The sequence below is a fragment of the Schistocerca piceifrons genome, chromosome 11 (genome assembly GCF_021461385.2).
Source record: "Schistocerca piceifrons isolate TAMUIC-IGC-003096 chromosome 11, iqSchPice1.1, whole genome shotgun sequence".
NCBI lineage: Eukaryota > Metazoa > Arthropoda > Insecta > Orthoptera > Acrididae > Schistocerca > Schistocerca piceifrons.
The window spans coordinates 84,482,655-84,497,682 of NC_060148.1; the positions used below are offsets into that span (position 1 = coordinate 84,482,655).

At 39.8% G+C, this 15,028-nt stretch overlaps 1 protein-coding gene across 2 annotated transcripts in view; it reads left to right on the plus strand.

Annotated features, from left to right (window-relative positions):
- The window catches only part of LOC124720037 (cation-dependent mannose-6-phosphate receptor-like), an 81,476-nt gene that overhangs the window by 64,071 nt on the left and 2,377 nt on the right, over positions 1 to 15,028 (plus strand). For both annotated transcript variants that reach the window (XM_047245292.1, XM_047245291.1), the window contains one exon: positions 8,385 to 8,511. In XM_047245292.1, coding sequence (XP_047101248.1) covers positions 8,385 to 8,511 — 127 coding nt within the window. The remainder of the gene's footprint in view (positions 1 to 8,384; positions 8,512 to 15,028) is intronic.

A 15,028-nucleotide genomic window follows, 5' to 3' on the forward strand; every position in this document is an offset into this window, starting at 1 on the left:
TCTTCATCAGCCCCTTCTTCTTCTTTGGTGGCACTTACGCTGGCAGCAATTTCGTCTTCACTCAAAATTTGAAAACCCCCGCCCACTTTGTCACACTCTAACTGCTCTGATACTTCTTCTGATGTCAAATTTGTGCTGATTTGTAAATTATTGCACAAATTGACTGTCTCTTCAACTGTCACACACTCAGGTTGCTCCGATTCTTCACCTCTAGGTTGAGGCCAAAGTTTATTCGAGCCGTTCTTCAGATTTGACACTGACAAATCACTCCATGCACTGGCAACATTGAAAATGGCATCTTTAATACCGTAAGATCTCCAAAACTGTTTTACAGATGTTGATTCATCAGATGAGAGCAAACTTTCGATAAATATTTTTCTATAACGACGTTTCCTTTTTTCGATGATTCCCTGATCCGTGGCCTGTATAAGTGAAGTTGTGTTTGCTGGAAGGAAGAGACATGTTATGTTGCCGTCATCACTTTTCATTTCACAAGTAGGGTGCGTTGGGGCATTGTCTAATAGCAATAGCGCTTTTTGTGGCAACTTTTTTTCAGCCAAATGTGCTCTAACTTGAGGTACAAATTGTTTGTGAAACCAGTCAGAAAAAATTGATTGATCCATCCAAGCACTCTTCGGGCGTAGTATTGTGCAGGGAGAGCATTCAAATTCAAATTCTTGAATGCACGAGGTTTTCTTGATTTCACAATCACAAGTAGGGGTAGCCTATGATTGCCAGTTGCATTTGCGCAAACCATAGCAGTGATGCGATCTTTTTGTACTTTGAAACCTGGAGCAGCTTTTTCAGAGAGTGATGCTAATGTCTTTTGTGGTAAAGCCTTCCAATGAAGCCCAGTTTCATCACAATTGTAAACTTGCTCCCTAACAACATTCAATTCAGCAATTCGGCAATTACAGAGCTTTCCGCGCTGAGTTTTTCTCCACTGATATCAAGTTGGCGAATGCCATGACGAAATTTAAACTTGTCGAGCCATCCGATACTTGCTTTAAAAGACGAGTCACCATAAAGTTTGTTGTTCATTTCAATAGCCTTGGCCATTATTATAGGCCCTGAAAGTGGAATCCCCTGACTTCTTGCTTGTACAAACCATTGGTACATTGCAGTGTCCAATTCATCATATTTTGCAGGTTTCATTGTCTTTCTTGTTCGCACATCTCCATCCATGCTCTGCATTGTTGACACATGTTGTTCTATTTTATCAGTGTCACGTTTTATATCGTTAACTGTTGTTCTTCCAATACCATAAATCAGCGCTACACTTGTCGCAGTTTCGCCCTTTCTTAAGTGTTTTATAATTTCAAGTTTTTGATTAAGTCCTAAAACAACATGTTTCGTTTTTCAGACATTTTATCAAGTCAATTCAAGTGGAAAACACGTAACACGGCACAGCCCGCTAGATACACTGCGACAATTACAGTCTTCTCACCACAACGGGAAACCGATCCAGTGGTGATTGTTGACTCACAAGTGAGACGAAGACAAGAAAAGGGGGAGATGTGTTAGCACGTCAACTGAAGCTCATGTTTTATGTATCATTCTACGGCAGGCGGGTACATTCACTTCCCACTAAAATAGAGTAAATAAACAAAGCAAACGCGCCACTGCACCTTAGAGCATTCTGTTATTACAGTGTTATTATGCTGTTACAGCAGTGACGGTTAACAGAAACTGACGGTTTAAAGAGTGACGGTTAATCGAGTTTTTACTGTAGATATAAACTGAACAGAGGTTCTTGGCAGATAACCATTGTTGCTGGCAACAGTATTGGACGAGCAACTAGTTATGACTAAAACTCAGCATAAAAGAGGTAAGCATAAGCTCACAGGACAGTTACAATGAAACTGATGAAGAGGAGGACGTAGGAGGAGAGAACATGAAGATATCTCAAACTGCTGGTGCTGAAACTGATGTCATCCTGGAGTACATTATGCAACAACCAGAAACATGGCAGGACCTGTGAAATGCTTGTAAAGTCATTGTGTGAAAAAGCATACTACCGTTGCATATCATCATGGTGACAACTAAAACTTTGGGACATGTTTCATAGTGAATGTCGAGTGATACTAATATGCATGTACACACTCGAGGACTGTAAAAATGAATGTATCTTTTGATTTGATAAAGTACAGTCCCTATGTGTTTAAACTAAATTTTAGACACTCTCAACAATCTGGCACTTCCACTAATCTGGCACCCATATGTGCGAGGAATGACCGGTTTAGTGAGAGTCCAGTGTATTTCATTGTCTGTAACTTCACACGCCACATGTTGAACACAGTGTTTCCCTTTATTAGAAAATCTATTACCATGAAACCCACGTTTCTTAAAAACACTTCGTTTTGGCGTCATACTTTACTTTTTGAGAGATTTACCAATCTATTTGTCACTTTTCCTCAGAAAAATGTCAGCACTTCAACATAAAACGCATGCTTATACTATGAAATGATATGATACTGTTTTGGACAGTTCTACCGATACAAACATGTAATTTAATCTTTATAACACAGCAATCCACAGCCTTCTATATAAAAAATTACCGATTTTATTAGATCTTGAAGTAATGTACGTAAAAAATTTAATATTTTCAACTGGTATAGATTATACTTAAAAAAATAAAATAAAATACTTCCCATGTGAGTTTATAAGTGATACATATATATCATTTTAGAATGAAATTTTCATTCCACACCAGAGTGTGTGCTGATATGAAACTTCCTGGCAGACTAAAACTGTGTGCCGGATCGAGACTCGAGCTCGGGACCTTTGCCTTTCGCGGGCAAGTGCTCAACCAACTGAGCTACCCAAGCACGACTCACGCCCGGTACTCACAGCTGTACTTCTGCCAGTATCTCGTCTCCTACCTTCCAAACTTTACAGAAGCTCTCCTGCGAACCTTGCAGAACTAGCACTCCTGAAAGAAAGGATATAGCGGAGACATGGCTTAGCCACAGCCTGGGGGATGTTTCCAGAATGAGATTTTCACTCTGCAGCGGAGTGTGCGCTGATATGAAACTTCCTGGCAGATTAAAACTGTGTGCCTGACCGAGACTCGAACTCGGGACCTTTGCCTTTCGCGGGCAAGTGCTCTACCAACTGAGCTACCCAAGCACGATTCACGCCCCGTCCTCACAGTTTCAGTTCTGCCAGTACCTCATCTCCTACCTACCAAACTTCACAGAAGCTCGCAGGAGAGCTTCTGTGAAGTTTGGAAGGTAGGAAATGAAGTACTGGTGGAATTGGAGCTATGAGGACGGGGCGTGAGTCGTGCTTGGGTAGCTCAGTTGGTAGAGCACTTGCCCGCGAAAGGCAAAGGTCCCGAGCTCGAGTCTCGGTCCGGCACACAGTTTTCGTCTACCAGGAAGTTTTTATATCATTTTATTCAGAAAATTGCAAATCTGCAAATGTGAAAATAAAATTTTTCCATTATAACTCCCCTTAAGAACAATGATAGCAACAAGTTCTCACATCTTTGACATTATAATATACACGATATAAAATCAAACTGTACATTCACAATTATCGGTATTTCAAGAAGCAGTGAAGTCCACAGATTTTGGTATGCAAGAGTGTAAATGGCAAGAATGCTGTTTCTTTCTGCCATTTCCACCTACGAGTGGGGAACCCAAATGTAATGAAAATTTTTCCACCTGTCAGTAGAACATCAGTTCTGAATTCTCCCACTAGGTTGCTTCATTAGACGCCATTTCGGAGCAGTCGCCCTAGTGGCATGGTTGTGGAGATGTTATTGTGGCCAGTGTGACTATTTTTGTAAGCACTGTTCGACATGTTCGGCAATTTTTCAGTGCAGGCAATAAAAACCAGTGTGCTAACATCAGGCTCTGTTTCCTGTTATGGGCTGGAAGCTTTGATGCAGGTAAGGTTTTAAGAGTGATTTTATCTTTTTAAAAGTGTTCAGATGTCAATTCAAAATGAATAACAACTTGGACGTCCCTCAAATTACGGAGATGAAAACATTGAAAAACGGTGTATTGTGGTCGTATTTGGTTGTTGTAAAACAGTTGATGAATTGGTGGAAATGACTGAAATATCCTAGAGTTCGTACCGTGAATTTGACTGGCGATCTGAAGATGAAATGTGTTGCAGCAAAATTCATCTTGCATGTGATTTCTGATGACCAGTCCTTTGCACATGTGCCTGGAATTGAAAGAACAATTAGAAATTGATCCAGATTTTGATGCAAGAGTCATCACAGGTGACGAGTCGTTGTGTTACGGATATAGCTCAGAAACTGAGGGAGAACCCAGCCTTCACCACCAAGATGTAAGAAAGCGAGACAGTGAGATCCCACATCAAGGCAGTGTCAGTTTGTTTTTACGACATCGAGGGGGTTGTCATCCCCACTTCTGTCCCTCAGGGTACCACAGTTAACCACCATTACTACCTCTAAATAAAGTAGTGAGAGAAAAAGATCCGAATTGTGGCAATCAGGAGATCAGCTTTTTCACCACGACAACAGACAGTTTTTGACCAAAAACAAAATGACAACAGTTTCTCACCCACCCTGCTCGCCAGACCTTGCCCCCTTCTGACTTTTTTATTGCCACTGATGAAAAGAAACTTGAAAGGGAAGTATTTTCTATCTTCAAGACATAGAAGAAGTGGCAAAAAAAAAAGTTAAATTATGCTGGAGGCACTAAGCAGCATAATTTCAGACATATTTAAAAACTGTTTCCACCACTGGAAAAAACATTGGGACAAGTATATTGTATCTGATGGGCAATATTATGAAAAGGATAGGTGTGTGTGTGTGTGTGTGTGTGTGTGTGTGTGTGTGTGTGTGTGTGTGGATTATATTTTTTTCAACAAACGGCCTTGTTGGCCATTTGGTGACAGTCTTCTTGTTGTGCCTATCTGTGACTCAGCATCTCCGCTGGTCGTATGTAAAGTACACAAGTGGCAAGACGCAGTCAGTACCTTCGCTGCACAGTGCCGATGGTATTGTTACCGACGACTGTGCCGCTAAAGCGGAGTTATCAAACGCAGTTTTCCGAAATTCCTTCACCAGGGAAGATGGATGGAATATTCCAGAATTTGAAACACGAACAGCTGCTAGCAAGAGTTTCTTAGAAGTAGATACCTTAGGGATTGCGAAGCAACTCAAATCGCTTGATACGGGCAAGTCTTCAGGCCCAGATTGTATACTGATTAGGTTCCTTTGAGATTACGCTGATACAATAGCACCCTACTTAGCACTCATACAACCGCTTGCTCACCGATAGATCTGTACCTGCAGATTGGAAAATTGCGCATGTCACACCAGTGTTTAAGAAGGGTAGTAGAGGTAATCCGTCAAACTACAGACCTATATCATTGACGTCGGTTTGCAGTAGGGTTTTGGAGCATATACTGTACTCAAACATCATGAATCACCTCGAAGGGAACAATCTATTGATACGTAATCAGCACGATTTCAGAAAACATCGTTCTTGTGCAACGCACGAAGTAATGGCCGCTATCGACAGGGGATCTCAATTTGATTCCGTATTTCTAGATTTCCGGAAAGCTTTTGACACCATTGCTCACAAGCGACTTCTAATCAAGCTGCGGGCCTATGCGGTATCGTCTCACTTGTGCGACTGGATTCGTGATTTCCTGTCAGGAAGGTCGCAGTTCGTAGTAATAGACAGCAAATCGTCGAGTAAAACTGAAGTGATATCAGGTGTTCCTCAGGGAAGCGTCCTGGGACCTCTGCTGTTCCTGATCTATATGAATGACCTGGGTGACAATCTGAGCAGTTCTCTTAGGTTGTTCGCAGATGCTGCTGTAATTTACCGTCTAGTAAGGTCATCCGAAGACCAGTATCAGTTGCAAAGCGATTTAGAAAAGATTGCTGTATGGTGTGGCAGGTGGCAGTTGACGCTAAATAACGAAAAGTGTGAGGCGATCCACACGAGTTCCAAAAGAAATCCTTTGGAATTCGATTACTCGATAAATAGTACAATTCTCAAGGCTGTCAATTCAACTAAGTACCTGGGTGTTAAAATTGCGAACAACTTCAGTTGGAAAGACCACATAGATAATATTGTGGGCAAGGCGAACCAAAGGTTGCATTTCATTGGCAGGACACTTAGAAGATGCAACAAGTCCACTAAAGAGACAGCTTACACTACACTCGTTTGCCCTCTGTTAGAATATTGCTGCGCGGTGTGGGATCCTTAGCGGGTGGGATTGACGGAGGACATCGAAAGGGTGCAAAAAAGTGCAGCTTGTTTTGTATTATCACGTAATAGGGGAGAGAGTGTGGCAGATATGATACGCAAGTTTGGATGGAAGTCATTAAAGCAAAGACGTTTTTCGTCGCGGCGAGATCTACGTACGAAATTTCAGTCAGCAACTTTCTCTTCCGAATGCAAAAATTTTGTTGAGCCCAACCTACATAGGTAGGAATGATCATCAAAATAAAATAAGAGAAATCAGAGCTCGAACAGAAAGGTTTAGGTGTTGGTTTTTCCCGCGCGCTGTTCGGGAGTGGAATGGTAGAGAGATAGTATGACCATGGTTCGATGAACCCTCTGCCAAGCACTTAAATGTGAATTGCAGAGTAGTCATGTAGATGTAGATATGGTGAGTGGCAACTATCCTTTTCATAAAACTGTTACATTCCATCCTGGATTTTCTGTTGTTTAATATCTGACGGATACTGTTTTGAAGGTGTTTAGGTTTTAAAAATGTTCTGTCAAATATACAATTTTTTGTACAACAGTTCTCCTTATTTTGAGGTGCACACTTGAATGTTTGGGAAAGGCACTCTTTGTTACGCGTTTCTTAATGTATTTCTGCCTTGGCTTACGTAACTTGACACGGTTTGCCAGTGCCACCTGTGGACTCGTAAACAGTGTCAGATGTGTTGCAGGGAGTTGGTGTGGCCAGCAGATTAATAGTTCTCCCTAGCAGGACTGTTCTCAACAAGTGATCAGGATGCAAGCCCTTCCACCTGAAGTATCACTTGGGCTGAAAATATCCTATTGTGAGGGACCAGTATTGTCCACTGACAGTTATATTATGTTTTTATTTTTTTATGCTAACAAGCTGTAGTTTTCCCTCCCCACCAGTTAAGGTCAAATTTTTTTATATGTAGTTAATGTCTTTTATTTCACGAAAATACAAGATCGTGCTAGACCTGCGACATTCTTGTGGTGCCTCGTGTAGGCAGTGATTGGAACTGCGACTATAAGCTTGAGGATACATTTTCAGGTTTATGGCAGTATGTGAGGTGCAATGTTAAGCAGTGATATAAAGAAATGTTAAAAGAAATAAACTGTGATAAAAAGAATAATATATCTTTGGTACACACCATTTGGCAAAAAAGAAAGAAATGACTTCTTTAAAAAATAATCTACATTCGAAGACTTTGCCGTTTGTTAATTTAGGAGGAATAATTTAATGTTTAATGTAAAAGAAAAATTTGTTTCTGTCATTGGCTCTTTCATTTAGTGTTATGTAAGGAGGTAGTTGTATGTGATTGTGTTTTGCATGAGGCAAATGTAAAAGATGTAATTGGATAGTATTGTGTTTTTTAAATATATACTTCTGCTATATAGTGTTCGTAACAGTATCCGAGTGTAACATGTAGTAAGCTGAGTAGAAATTACGCTTCTGAAGTTAATTAGCTGTAATGCCCTTGCAGGCATAATTTGAATAGGGTTAAAAATTAAGACAGATAACTGAAAATTTATAATGTAGCAGTACACAGCTTCTTCGTGTACATCAACTTTATTAGCCATGTCAATGGTAAAAGGAATATGTAGTTGTTGAGAAAAAGCATTTCACCGGAAGCACTTTTTCCTTTGTATAGCTAGATAAAACTGCTCTTGAAAAAAGTAAATATAGCAGAATGTCACTTTTTTTTGCTCTATTGTTACACACCTGCTGGAGCTGAGGATCAAATCTAAAACTGCAGACTACCATACCACAGAATTAGTACACGTTTTGACTTCCAGTAAAAATACAGTAGATAACCAGTTTTATGATACTAAATTGATACTGCTGTTGTCATATGATTTGTTTATTACATAAAATTTTGTGTGAACCTTCTGTAGATAGTGTGAAAATGATAAAGGGTATTAATACAAATTTGATATTAAAATAGCAAGTGGTTGTTGCAAGCCCTTGAATAATAAATAAAGGGCTATTTGAGAGAGAGTGCGAGTGAGAGCACGCGAGAGAGAGAGAGAGAGAGAGAGAGAGAGAGAGAGAGAGTGTTTTGTTTTACTTATTTATTTATTTGCATTTGTTTATACACATCTGTACTCCAATGGATTTGTATTTTGTTGTCCTATGCAGTCCACTATGTCCAGCACGAACTTTTCAAAATTTTCGTTTCACATTTTGTGGTTTTGCAGGTTTGCCGCAGTTGCTGGAACATATCTGCTTATCGGTGTCGGTTATCGACGGCTGGTGTGTGGTGCCAAAGGCTTTGACCAGATTCCCAACAAAGACTTCTGGATTAACTTAGGCCATCTGCAAGCTGTGAGTAATAGTAATGTGCCCAGTAGAGGGCTCTCACTAATAATACAACTGTAGTATTGGTCGGTGTTGGTTCCACAATCTACGGATAGTTTGTTTGATACGGGGAGACTTCAGAAAGAAAGTTAAACATTGTCGCGGCAGGCCATATAACTGTTGTTAAATCCTGCACTACACTTCAAAGTGACAAAGACACTGCTATTTTCCAGCATATAGTCACCGAGCCTCTCTAAACTGTGCTCTGAACATTCTATCACTTGTTCAGTTTGTCGACAATAGAAATCTGCTTTTTGGTCGTGCAGCCATTTGAGAACCGCTGTGTGGACGTCCTCTTTGATGGAAAATCTGCAATTGCTACGAATTAGTTCCTTGATTGCCTGGACATTTCACCTGTGGGTGTGGCCTTGATAAAATTGGTGACACTGTTTCACTATCACTGTGTATACGCCCCAGGACAACCGGGAAATCTGGGAAAAATCCAGGAATTTTTTCCAGGACAAAACCCAGAAATTTTTTAGAAGTCCAGAAATTTTTCATTGTGGTAGTTTTCAGTTAAATTTTTGTAATTTTGACTGTAAAAGCTGGTACTCTAACAAAGAATTTTACTTTAGCCCACTACTGCAAAATAATACTGCAACAATAAAACATAAATGAGGGAAAGATAACCACAATAAACTTAAGTTGCTAAGGAAATGTGCCATTTCCAACAACAAAACACGGTGCACACACAAGCATCTGCCAACACCAAAATGTGTTAAAGGCTTTAGGACGAAGACTATGCAATACAAACTGATTCCTATGACCGTGACACCACAACGGTTTACACTAGGTTCTCAGTACCGCCATTAGATTGTTTTTTATTTGCAGTGATACATTTACACGATCGTGAGTTCGGCTTCAAAGTGCCATTATCAAGTGTTTTAAGTGTTGTACAGAGCCTAAGATGACATACTGCTGTATTTAAAATACACTATTAGACACATTGTCTAAGGTTCAATATTTATAGTAAAGCCTACTGCTTTGTTTTATCAATGAGTATACCATCTTGACTGAATGACAGATGGCTTAGTCAACTGTTGTTCAGTCAAGATGGTATACTCAGTGATGAAACAAAGCAGTAAAGAAAACACTTGATAATGGCACTTTGAAGCCGAAATCGTGATCCTGTAAATGTAACACTGCAAATAAAAAATCTAATGGCGGTACTGACTTTAAAGAAATATATTATGACTGTGGCCCCACATTATGAAAAAATTATTACACCAGGTTCGTTTGAGCAGTTGCCAGCGGGCTCTTGCACATGCACAGTTGAGTCACGTATGAGCAGTACCTGCTCCCACTTATGGCTAGTTGAAGTACGGCTGTTAGCTGTAGCAGGAGTAGCAACAAGCAGCCAGACACTAGCTGGAAAAATTCTTCTGGCGAGCCCAAGCTGGCAGATTCGCGCATGCACCGAGCAATGTAAGTGGAGAGGGTGGTAGTCTCCACATGACGCATGTTAGGTTTAGTGATTCTGCTGTTTCTTCTTCCTTAACTACTCTCACGTCAAATGAAAACAGAATGGATTTCTGTGACCGAGAGCTAGCAAGTTAATTAAAATATATTTACATACTTATGGAAGGCTAACATATGTTATTAGTTTTAGTTTCGTGATTGTATTTTATTTCCAGGTTTTTGGCAGTCGCATTAATTGCTTTGCAGAACACTGAAATTATTTCTGTTGATTTGCTAAAGGAATTTGGGTCTTTTTATCTTTTCTGCTGAGGCAGTCAATTTATTTGAAACAAAGTGTTTCATTCCACAGTATTGGCTAGAGTCAACCGTGTGCTGAATTACAAGTGCTGGTTCTTGTCTCCTGGCACATGACGATATACCCAAACATGAAATAATATAGTACCAATACTCCCAAGAAAATTTGCAACACGAAAACCACAATGAAAAGCTTAATATCAGGTTGGAGCTTGCCTCCTTGTGAATCTGGAAATACGAATGTGCACTTTCAGCTGAATTATGCATTTTAGTCTGGTTTACGAAATTCCGATGTCCTTTGAGTACCCTCTGATGTTGTGTTTTGTTTACGACTTGATGTAAGAACTCTTAATGCTATCTAGGTATGAACACGTGGGCTTCCTACATCACCGTAGCTGCGCACGCACAGTAACGCCGTTTTGTGGTGGTCTCTGACAAATGCTGAAACGAATTGTAGCAGGTCACAGGAAAATATTGCAAACGGTAGTTGAAAAGCATTACTGTCAAAGTAAATTACATTTTATGCAAGATGAATTGGGTTACGTGTGCGAATGTGCTTTGAATTTCTTAAATCACAGAGTGTTTGATTCTCATTTAAAGCTTAACATTCTTAGGGCCAACCACTTAGAAGAATTTCAAGCCCAGATGTTTATGTATTATTTAAAATTTTACTAGCACATTTGTGTGATGTATATTAAGATGTAACACATGCAAAAAAGACTAATGTTATACGTGTGAAAGCCTTGTGTGTCTTGCAGCTGCACTATGTATATTAATTTAAACCATTAACTTTTCCTATTTATGTGTTTACGCTACTGAACAGTGATGTTGGTTGCTATTGGTTGACTGTCACGTGTCCTATGCCCTGAATATCTGCTGGCGAGATCACATGACATCAGCTGTGATTGGCTTATTAAAGCGCATCGCAGTCTCTGTTTCAGTGCTTCAGAAACCAACGTGCAATGTTTGGTACAATTCAAATATATACTTTTGTAATATGAAATATGCAGCGTACATGCTGCTGCACACCAAAGATCTTCTTCTTCTTCTTCTTCTTCTTTTTTTGGGGGGGGTTGGGGGGGATGCTCGTTTTCTAAAGTGCCAGGAGTTATATGTCAGTGTATAAAACCTTAAGCATTCAAAGGGTTAATAAGCTTTACACAGAGAAGGTGTATTTTCGTCCCGGGTAAAAGTGTATTTTTAACCGGGACATCCGGGAAAAATACAGGAATTTTTTTTCCTTGTCCACGTGTATACCCTGTCTATGGCTGAGTGTATCATTGCATTTAGAACTACACCACCAGAATTGGACGGTTAATCTGTTTGCAATTTAGATATTTTGCTCACAAGAATCGTACTGCCCACATACTTCAGCTTTGGATCACATTTACAGTTGCTCTGCGCTATTTCATTCGCACACTGTGGTGCACCTGTTATCCGTACCACAACAGAACTGTGTCTGCAGGAAACCCGGAATATGTACTATTGCTAGTTTGACTAACTTGTAAGTCAGTGCTAGGCGTTCACGTGCATAGAGGCATTCTGTAATTCATTACTTTAAGTTCCTATGCTTTCTTTGTTGCTCCCAATCTTATTTCTTCTTCCTTGAAAGCCTTGTGAGTTTAATATTTTGTTCTTAAAGGGTTTATTCCTGTTATTTTTGATTCTTTGATGCTGTTTTGTTCTTGTTTCTGTAATCCTGGCTATTGTGAATATCTTCTTCCAGAAATACAGTAATATTAGCCTGTTCTCATTCATTTGGTAGAGTTGTCGAAAGAAGATTAATCTTCACTTTGCCATTACTTCTGATATTTTCTCTCTATTTTCATAGATCTTCTGATTACTTCCCATTTCCAAACCACCCATTATTATCCTAACAATCTGTCTGCATACACCTCTATTCTTATCAGCTTAAAGTTCATCACTAAGCATTCATACGCTTATAAACATTCTAGTCTTGCCACTGTGGTATAGTGTTTTAGTTTTGTTTTTCTAGATATGCATTTCTTATTGTAAATATTTTTTGTCAAACCATATGCTCATTCCATTGTAATAATGCTTATATATATTGTAAAGTTTTCTAATACAGTCTGCTGTATAGTTTCCCCAAAATATTTACGAACTCCTGTCTTACCTTTTTGTGCTTGTATCTTGGTGCATTTTTTATATTTGTCATGAATTTTGTTGCTTTCTGGTGCAATTTTGCGACTAGTTCCTATTCGCCATTTTTTGCAGAAGATTTGAGTACCGTATTTACTTGAATCTAAGCCACACTCGAATCTAAGCCGCACTTGAAAAATGAGACTCGAAATTGAGGAAAATAAATTTTTCCCGTATCTAAGCCGCACCTGAAATTTGAGGCTCGAAATTCAAGGGGAGAGAAAAGTTTTAGACCGCACTTCCAAATCGAAACAAAGTTGGTCCATTGTAACATGAGACACAGTTGTGGTCAAATGGATGAAGATGCAGCTATAGTAGTTTGGTTCGAATCGTAAGCTTAAGCGTTAAGCTTTATCCAGTAGCCATTGCTATGTGCCAGGCGCTCCATCCGTATTTATACGGGTACCCTTCCTTTATCACGTGCTTCGTCTGGTTTGAATCGATTGCTTATTTTGCTTTGATCTGACAAGTGCCGTTCTCTTTGTTATTGGTGTTTACGTCACTCTAAGCTGAAAATGTGTTATTGTACTGTGTCATGCATTGTTTGTCGTATTCTGATAATGAGTGTTTACGACCTTTTACCACTTGCGGCATGGCTCGCTTTAGTGCACGCTACCACCGCTTACAATAAAAAAAAGAGAGGAATTGTCTCATTAGTGAAATAATGGCAGGAGGTTGGTTTGAGGGACTAAGGGGACCAGACTGCAACGGTCATCAGTCCCTTGTTACAAAACTTAAAAACACCCACACAGAGTAAAAAACGGATAAGGGACACAACAGACCACACAGGACAAGAGAAACTCAGACAAAGAACAGACAAAACGAATTACAATCACACAGTGTGTGACGGTGGTTGGTCGAGCAAATGATAAAAGCCCCCTGCCTGAATAAAACGCAATACTAAGCCTGTCATGGCAGTGTCATCATGTAAAAGAGCAGGGAGTGTATCAGGCAGCGCAAATGTCTGCCTGACCACAGATAAAAGGGGGCAGGCCAACAAAATGTGGGCCACTGTCAAAGCCGCCGCGCAGCGACAGAGAGGAGGGTCCTCCCAGCGCAGTAAGTAACTGTGCGTCAGCCGGGAGTGACCAATGCGGAGCCGACAAAGGCCAACTGAGTCTCTGCGATTGGCTCGCATGGATGACCGCCATACAGTCGTCGTCTCCTTGATGGCACGGAGTTTATTAGGGATGGTTACTTACACTGCAGCTTTCTTTGATAGCAAGGAACCAAATAATAGACTGCGTATGATAGATGTTCTGAACGAGAGTTTAGCAAAAATTTTTCTCTGTTTGAAAATCTTTGCAGACGCCTCTTTACTACATTATATTCTGCACAAAAATTAGATTTAAAAATCTAGTCAGTTGCCGTGCTTCATTCCTGACTGTATCACTATTCAGCATAAGAATAATACGAATATAAACATGACATGATATATATATTCTTCCGTGTTTGCTCTTGTCTCACTCCAGTTTCGTAGTTCATTAGGCAGCAAACACGAAAGAATACTTGGCATAATGTTTACATTCTTCTACCTTTTCTTTTAATTTATTTACTGCCGCAGAGTTTTTGGTGCCAGTATTTATCTTTGTGCCTGCTAAGCATGCCTGTGTAGCGCTACATGTATTCGATGACAGAAGTTAGTTGTGGCGGCACCTACCAACATTTTTCAGAACTTCCGCTTACTTTGCACTCAATTCTGAGCTGCAGGCGGTTTTTTGGATTACAAAAACTGGAAAAAAAGTGCGGCTTAGATTCGAGTAAATACGGTAACTGCATCTGTCTGATTTTCTGAAAGTATCGAAAATCACCTTGTTTTGCCTCCCCAGTATTATCGGTTCAGTTTTGTGACTTTTTAGCTCGAAATTACAGATTCGTACAGTTAAAATAAATACATAACCAAATAAATAAAACAATTGAACAATAAATTTGACAAGCTGTCCCTTTGTCTAACACCAGTTTTTATTTCAAATTGCTGAGAGGCTTCCCCATAAATTTAACAGCAGATTTTCTATTGATGTTGTCTATCGTATTTGGGACTATCGAATGTAATGCTTCCTTGAAATCAATAAAGGATACTATTATAGGCTTGCTGGTTAACATTGCAGCAATTTATTGATTTTAAGATAAAATCTGTTCCGTGCATGAGCTGTCCTTTTGAAAACCGTGCAGGTATTCAACCAGTTTTTTGTCTAAATCCTCAACTCTGTTCAGAAGAATTTTTAATAATATTTTGTACACCACTGCCAGTTGTGGCACTCTTCTGTAATTGATATCATTTTGTTTGTGTCCTTTTTATGTTGTTGTTGTGGTCTTCAGTCCTGAGATTGGTTTGATGTAGCTCTCCATGCTACTCTATCCTCTGCAAGCTTCGTCATCTCCGAGTACGTACTGCAACCTACATCCTTCTGAATCTGCTTAGTGTATTCATCTCCTGGTCTCCCTCTACTACGATTTTTACCTTCCACACCGCCCTCCAATACCGAATTGGTGATCCCTTGATGCCTCAGAACATGTCCTACCAACCGATCCCTTCTTCTGGTCAAGTTGTGCCACAAACTCTTCTTCTCCCCAATTCTATTCAATACCAGCTCATTAGTTATGTGATCTA